The sequence below is a fragment of the Rhynchophorus ferrugineus genome, unplaced genomic scaffold, assembly GCF_030347505.1.
Source record: "Rhynchophorus ferrugineus isolate W39M unplaced genomic scaffold, kcgeb_rfMv2 rfM3, whole genome shotgun sequence".
NCBI classification, from domain to species: domain Eukaryota; kingdom Metazoa; phylum Arthropoda; class Insecta; order Coleoptera; family Curculionidae; genus Rhynchophorus; species Rhynchophorus ferrugineus.
Genome location: NW_027472582.1, coordinates 38,421,616 through 38,430,077, shown reverse-complemented (window position 1 = coordinate 38,430,077; position 8,462 = coordinate 38,421,616). Strand labels below are relative to the sequence as shown.

The 8,462-nt window shown below is 29.6% G+C and overlaps 1 protein-coding gene across 9 annotated transcripts in view; it reads right to left on the bottom strand.

The window, feature by feature from the left end:
• Positions 1-1,675: 1,675 nt before the first annotated feature.
• The window catches only part of plx (PTB_TBC1D1_like and TBC domain-containing protein plx), a 192,588-nt gene continuing 185,801 nt past the window's right edge, over positions 1,676-8,462 (bottom strand). For all 9 annotated transcript variants that reach the window (XM_076397976.1, XM_076397978.1, XM_076397980.1 and 6 more), the window contains 11 exons: positions 7,597-7,808; positions 7,287-7,525; positions 6,558-6,713; positions 6,187-6,503; positions 5,878-6,130; positions 5,642-5,811; positions 5,240-5,551; positions 5,016-5,184; positions 3,087-3,267; positions 2,905-3,035; positions 1,676-2,797 (listed from right to left, as the gene is read on the bottom strand). In XM_076397976.1, coding sequence (XP_076254091.1) covers positions 2,628-2,797; positions 2,905-3,035; positions 3,087-3,267; positions 5,016-5,184; positions 5,240-5,551; positions 5,642-5,811; positions 5,878-6,130; positions 6,187-6,503; positions 6,558-6,713; positions 7,287-7,525; positions 7,597-7,808 — 2,310 coding nt within the window. In that variant the 3' untranslated portion in view covers positions 1,676-2,627. The remainder of the gene's footprint in view (positions 2,798-2,904; positions 3,036-3,086; positions 3,268-5,015; positions 5,185-5,239; positions 5,552-5,641; positions 5,812-5,877; positions 6,131-6,186; positions 6,504-6,557; positions 6,714-7,286; positions 7,526-7,596; positions 7,809-8,462) is intronic.

Sequence of the window (8,462 nt, the reverse complement as noted above, 5' to 3'; positions counted from 1 at the left end):
CATAGAATAGTCAGACATAGAAGGCTATCTCCCATATAAAAAACTATACGCTTCGGAACCATAGAGAGTGCCACAATCGAGAATATTTTTGAGAAATATTAAAAAACATTTTAATAATTCATTAATATTTTAATTAGAAATTTTCTTTACAAAAATTTATACATAATAGATTTATACATAAAAAACAAAAAATCTATCTAATCTGACATCTGACGTTTAACAATAAAGAGTAATTTTCATTACGCCAATAATATAGTTCTAAATAAGAATATATTGAAATGTTTTGTTTTGCTGGAATAATTGAAGACATTAAATTATCTACTTATATGAGAAATTTAGCAAGGGATTTGGGATTTATAATGCCTCAGTAATAAGCCTTCGTAAAAACTATATCTTATTAATCATAATCCAGAGATAATCGAAACGGCATCCCTATAAATATCTCAATCTATAATGTGCGTACTGTGTGCCTTGACAAAGGAACACTCCTCTCTGTACTCTGATAAATTATTATTACAACGGTCACTATTTTAAAGGCCCTGGAATCTAGTAATAATAAACTATACAGAATACCTCCCACAATAACTATACTTCAGGTAGACTTTTTACCGTGAAGAACAAGGTTGGAAAGTAAGGGAACCATCATTTACAATATTTAATTCGTCATCGTTAATTATGATCTTAATAAGGCGCTCTCAAGCCTCTATGTAAAGGAAGATGAAGAACTTATGAAGACCATGAGAGTCTGCGAAAAAAAGAAAATACAATTTTCAAAAAAGTTAAAATAAATTAGTTGACTGTTGTTATTTGTCAGGTTATATTTATCTCTAAAAAGTTTATTAAAGATATACTATTTATTAAAAACAAATTAAAATACCAGTTTATATCCAAAATATTATTACTCTCCAATCAGTTGAACTAATCAGTAGTTTAATAATTTTTAATTTAGCAAATAATACTAATGAAAGTATGTGTATAAAAATAGAATACAATATTCTGTAAACCAATTTTCACGAAAATATAGCGAATGCGCAGTTAATAGTATTAGTCACCTTAATAGTACGGCAAGTTTTAATGGAAATATATGATGTACAGTACCAGTTATCCCATAGAGTTAAGTAGTCTTAGTCCAGCACTGGTAGCTAATTATATTAACTTGTTTTTAAAATACATATTATTCGACATTGGCTATGCTGATTTTTTCGACAATAAGATATGATAACGTCAAATATCAATTATTACCCCTTGAAAGGGGTAATCCTTTCTTCTAGGACAATGTTGGAGATAAAAAAAGTAAATTCATTCAAAATCAAATTGGTAACAACCCTACGGTAAATAATACTAACTAATTTTATCTGACTGATGTTAGGCAATTTGGTATTGCATCAGTTTTGATAGTCATATGTGTTAGTGTGTATATTACTCTATTAATCAGAACTCCCGCTGTAAAAGTTTTAAAATAATCATTAATTTCCAAGCCAGTCGCAACGGTGGTTTAGCTCAAATTGTTTTACTTAAATAAAGCAATAATCATTTAAACTTATTATTGTAATTACAGTTTTGTTAGAAAAAAATCAAATATATTATTTAAAAAGATATATAAATGCATGCAATGAAATAACTAAATTAGCTGATAATCATAAATTATTAAGGATGATTTAAGAGAAATAGCTAGTTAACTTTCATCATATTTATTATACATAAATTAATCACAAAATCAGAAATACAAGAACGATATTACAAAATAAAACTTATTGTTTATTACACTTAAAATACTTGTCCATGCACGTTTCAAGCACAACAATAACTTTTAGAGCTGATGGAATTTAAATTATAGGGAAATTGTCTTTTTTGTGCCTTTTGATTCCATAATTTGAGTATATTCTTTTTAGTGGTTCCTGTATACGTTATTTTCTAACACAGTTTACAGCTGAATTCTAACAAAAAATAATAACAACAAAAATCTTAAAGCTAAGGCGATATCTCTGTTGATTTTATAACTTTAAATAAAATATTTAAACTAGCTATCCTAATTCGTTCTCAAGTTCAACATACATATGCTCTTTAAATAAGTACTAAAACGGAAATAACTATTAAAATAAAAGATTCAATTTCGAATATAGAAAAGAATACAAAATACAGAGTAGATAGTAATAAAGAGTAGACAAGAACATTTTTCTTTATATCTAGCCAAGAGTAACTAAAACAAAAAACATTGTAAGAAACATTGTAAAAATATAATTTGTACATTTTTAATAATAGTTCTACTCTGTACAATATTTCCTTCACAAAATTATAAGTCTAATATCACACAAACTGAATTAATAAAACAGTGAGTATTTATACAGAAAACTGTTCTTTAAGTAACAAATATGTAGCGCTATTTTATGACACTCATAAATAGGTAATGTGTTTACAGATTAAGAAAGAAGTTTTTTTTCAGTATGTTATTAAAATTATCGCGTTAAACTATTATACAAATCGAATGTTTTATTGTTTTACTATTTAAGTTAATGAATTTTTGAGTCTAGTTAGAATTAATTAATAAATATTTCATATGATAATCTTATATAATAATATATTCTATAAAAATACCCACTGTTAAATCAGAATTAAACTTAAATCAATTAAGATTTGCTATTTCCCATCATCTCGGGACTGGAATTTCTCTGATAATGCTTTAGACTTTTAAGACTTTTCAACTCTTTGGTACCACTGAAAGTGAAATTAACTTCCGAGCTACTCAGTGGGTGATGTTCGGGCATCTTTGGACTGGATGGTGTACCTACTCCACTGTCTGAAAAATAATTCAAATTATTGGTTATATAATAATTAATTTAAAGTGTGCTAAAATTATTAATTATAGTTAATACGACCTGCATTATATTTTTCAAGCATGCTTACCTATTGAGTGAGTAGGGGACACTTTTTCTTGATCGACAGGCTCTGCCTCTGATATTCTCCTGTTATTTTCAAACTCTTGAATTTTAATATCTATTCTGCTATTTAATAAACTATTTTGACTGTTGTGTAATCTAAAATGTATAATTTACATTATAAATTTAATGAAAATATCATATAATTACCGTTGTTGTTCCAAAATATTACTGTGTGAATTGGAGAAGAAATTTGATTTCTTTTCAGTGGATCCGCCAGGTGATCCTTGAACTTGTTTCTTTAACTGCGGTGTTAAAATATTCTGAGCGTTTGTATTTAAACTATTTGATCTAGGCACTTGATCAATATTTGTAGGTAAGGCTATCTTTCCTGAAATAATAAATAATTATTTCCTATAACATCAGATAGTCCGGAAAATAAGTTGTAAATAAGTAATCAAATGTATTGTAACATGCATACAACATAATTTCTATGAAATTTTATTTTTCGTGATTAATTCAGTACACCATCAATAAAATTTTGTAAAAATTTGATTTCATGATTCAAGAGTCATGATTTAAATATATTTCAGAGAACGCCCTGAAGGTAATAAGTTTTAAATACAGGCTAACATGAACCATTGTATATGATGGTTTTAACGATATGAATAAGATATTGAATTACATATGGTCGTTATATTAAGTACGTTATACAAAATATTCCACTTAATGTTATTGCAACATTTCAGTTCGTGTTTTATAATATATAGATTATATATAAACTGTGTTAAAATATTATATGATATTAACCTACAATTAATATCAGTTTTTTTATTAAACTACAAACAGTATATGTTTAATGCCTGGTGTAGAGTGACATAATACAAAATTAATATTGTACGTATATGCAGTACTAAAAAATTTATATGAGATTCATGGACTAGAGTCTCATGACGCAATGTAATGTTCATGGAATTTACTAAAAGTAAATGACGCTTCGCAAAAATTACATGTTACATCTTAAGGCTCTCCAAACTAGGTTATACTTTTTAAGCAAGTACGAGTGATCAAACACTTAGGGCCCCTCTATTTCGTGGTCAGTTCGTCAATTAAAAAATCGGAAGGATGATGTACCAGATAATATTGGTCTTATAGCCCTGGTCTTTGTTGAGATTGTTTTGGTATTTCTGAATGTTAAAACTTGTTTTAAGATGGATTCTTGAAAATAACCTTGTTAAGTGTCTACAACCTCGACTTTATCGAAATAAATATCGTGGGTAGCATCCTAACCGTCATATGTTTATATCTCACACATCGTTGATGGTCTTTAATGCGTGTAGTTATATTCCTATAGTTGGGTTTCTCCCATATACACTTTCCTGTACATACTGTCCTTTGAACTTTAATCGAACTAAATCGTCTAACAAAATTATTGAACTTGCTTGTTCTACGACTGTAGATGATATAGGTATCCACATATAAAAACCAGAGATATTGGTTAGAGTTTCGTTTTATAAATGTCCCATACAGTTGCCAACTATCATATGAGATATCGGAAAGCCTATTATGGCATCAGATCTTATGTATAATTTATCTCGAAACTACAAATACCTGAACGAAAGACAGCGTCCATGCGAGAGGAGAGATTGGAATTTTATTTTATTTTTAACTGATTTTCAAAGATACAAAGTGTGATCATTCAGATAATTTTAGTCAATCGATTTGGCCCTAATCCGGAAACCGATAGTTCAGATATTAAAAATTACGTAGGTCTTACTTAGGAAGCTCATTTCAGAAACGAAACAGTAACGTCTGTTCTGACTAACAATTTCTGTACTTAAATAATGTATATAAATAGGTTTTCTGAACATGGGAATATTTAGTTTAAAAAATAACAATAAAAAAATAATATGGAAATCAATTATGTTATTAAAAAAAGTTCCATTGCCTAAAAATTGCCATTGCCAGTCTAAAATGAAGCAGAACATGAATCAAATTAAGACCAAAATGAAAGATACTAATATTACCTATAAAAAGGTAAGATTGAAGATACATTAAGTACTAATTATATAACAGAGTTCCATTTTCATTTCAAATAAAAATAACTTATAGTTAATAGAAAATAAGAAGATGTATCACCTGTACTCAATGACTTCACCATTACTCTTTCAGGTGGTAACATTTGATGTTCCTTTTCTTGTAAAATTTTAATCAGATTCATTTGACCGACACCCTCATTACGTACTTTTTCAGACAGAGATATTTGAGACATTATACGTCTAACCTCAGACGGAATTTCAACATCAACCTGAAATTGTACACAAATTATTATTTATGATCAATGTTTTAGAAATATAAATTACTTTTTCCTCTATCAAATTATTAATAAAGTTAGCCAATGTTGCTACAGTCACGTCCAACCCTCTACTTTGCATCTCAAGGCGATTAAGTTGTCCCTGTTGAATCACCCTAGTCTTCTCTAATCGTTGCACATTAGACAATGCTAGTTCTAATTGTCCCATCAAAGCTTTATTTTGTTCAGTTAAAGTTTTGTTCTGAGCTTCCAGTTTGTGCAAAGCTTCTACTTGAGGTTGCACTGAGTACATCTCCTCTTGAAGAACATTATATTCAACCTTATATTCTTCAAGTTGCTTACTAATATCTGTTGTATAGACCTAAATAATGAAGTAAAAATTTATATTACAAATTATGTTGATTTTAGTGATATATAGAATAATTGTTCATAATTATTAGTTAATATTTACCTGCTTCATGACCTTATCCAGGATAGGTTTATCAACACTAGCTAAGGGCCCTTTCATATAATTCATTATTTCCTCAAAACTATCACAAAGAAGGATTTTATCTTTGTGAAAATTCAATAACGCAAGGGCTACCCTAAATATAACATTGGGGCCTTCCAAAAACACCAGATCTATTAGAGGCATTTATTATTTATTATAAGAATTATCACACAAATAGAATTCCACTATTATCTTACCAAAAACTCTGGTCACAAAACCTAACGGAAACTGAGATGCAAAAACAGTTAATACCCATGGAGCAGCATATAGTGTAGGAGCAACTTCATACAGATCAAAATGATTATATAACTCTGGAATTTGGTCATGAAGTAATCTAGATAACTGATAAAGCTTAACCTGAAGTCCAATCATATCTGGAAGATACTGTACTCTTAAACCTCGTCTAAACATAAGATGACGAAGCAAAGTGAATGCTTGGGATTCTTCCATCTAAAAACTTATACTATTAAAAGTTTATAAACTTAAAAAAATAATTTTCAACTTACATGAAGCAGAAGCACACCTGCTACGAAACTCAAACCTTGACAATAACCTACCTCTGGATCAAGCAAAGAATATGCTTTGAGCAAATTGAAGAGAGCTAGTTGTCCAGGCCCCAATGGACTACTAAAGTACGAGTGATTAGGAAAAGTTCTGCCCAAATCTATTAAAATAGCATGTTGGTGCGATGTTAACTGTTTTAGAAGTTTTTCGTAAGGAATATTATAATTGGGATATTTATGAGCATCAGGAGGAGCCGATTTTAAACAGTGTTGTTCGGCAAGAAATTGCCAAACTTCTCCTCGTTTTCCTCTGGGAACGCCTGAAAGTAATATGATGGTTGACTTCAAGAGACAAATTATTTTTTATTGATTACCTTGTCGAATAGCTTGCAATAGCATCGGTTTATCGCATTTTATATGAGCTTCCTTGTTAGTAATCATATCCCAAACTTCCATAACTTCTCGTTGATTGGGTTTCATCTCATCATATTCTAATTTTATTCGCTTCACAGCCGACTCTTCCTGTTTGGCTAAAAATGTATACGATAAAGTATTCTCAAATATAAATAATATTAACAGATTTTTTAATTATAAGACTTTTTGTTAAAATACAGCGTAAATTAAATCAGAGAAATTCTGACGTATTTTAGTTATTTGTTACGTGTCTTTCATCATATTATAAATATTTTGATATACTTATCTGGTGCCAAATATAATACATAACTCTATATTATTGAACCCGATTTTACTACCCGAAATCCCAAAAACGAAATTTCAATATGTTCAAAATCCATTAATTATCTCCTAAACTACATTATTTCCTAAACATAACGTTTCATAACTTAATATGTTCTATATGGTTAGAAAAAGATGTTAATATATATTGAATATATTTATACACGATTGAAGAAAATTATTGTATATTTTTTATCTAAGGGATATTTATAGATAAATATATTAGTATTAATTTATTATACAAGGAAAATAATATTAATGTTTCAAGGGGTTTAGTACAATAGATTAATTATAAGAAAAATAAATTTTATCTTCTAAGGTATTAACAAGTAGATTGAAACATATTAGCCTTAAAGGGTTATATTTACCTTGAATTCGTGCATTTTCTTTCTCCATTCTCACTAACAGAATAGCCTGTTTGATCGCCTTTTTCCACAATTCGCGTAACTCCTCTTTTGACTTTTGTTTGGTTGGTCCATCAGTTTTATCATTTTTTACACTCACTACTCGTTTGAAAATAGCTTGACGCCAAGATGTCGCATCAACCTTATTTACAGAATCGTCATCTCCATGTGAAACCTTAGGACTATTGCCGACTTTCATAAATCTAAGGTTTATCGATCAAACAACACAAATATATTAATTTATTACCAGGGTCATATAAAAATATCTGCTTACATATCTAGCATTGGCGACTTTAAGCCTTTATCCGATCCAACGGTACTTCTATCAGGTGAAACTGAGCTATGCTTATTATTTCGCACCTGCAGGTAATGATCTTTGCCCTCATGCTGAGATTCGATTGTCGAAGAACGAGACCTGAAACTTTCTGAATCTTTATCTGATGTGGAAGACTCACTAATTGGGGCAGTGGCTGATGGAGAAGAGTCCTGGAGAAAAAAGTACAAGGAAATATAAATAATTAGGTAAAAATTAATACATTAAAAATATCAACAGCGACAAAAAGCTAATCTTAAGGTAATTCTCATATATTCTGAATGTGTCTCGCTTTAAAATGCATTTATTGAGAAAATGGAATGCAACATGCAAATGCATTTCTTCATCATGTCCAAGTCAGGTCACGTGAAACTATGCTGCATCGACTTGACCAACTAGAAATTAGAAGACGCTATATATGATGAGTACATTAGGTGCGGCAGAAAGTATTTTTCATAATTCTTGCAATGTGTGGCTACTCACTCCTGCTGGTCGTTTTTACAGCAATACGTCTGTCAATCTGTTTAAGTGATATTGGTAGACATTTGCAGTATCAATTTTATTCGGTTTTAGCAACTCAACAACAACAAGTAAATGCTGATGCTCCTAATTACAGCTTGTAATTGCTGCACCTTGCTGATGTCACACCATATGCACAGCAAGACTTTATGGGCATGCACAGACATATATATATCACTCAAAATATATTTAAGCAGAAAATAATTAAGGGGAATCGTTTAACTCCTTGTGTAACTTATAAGATATAACAATAACAGTTGTGCGATTATACATATATCAGAATTATTTTACTTGGATTTATCTTTTAA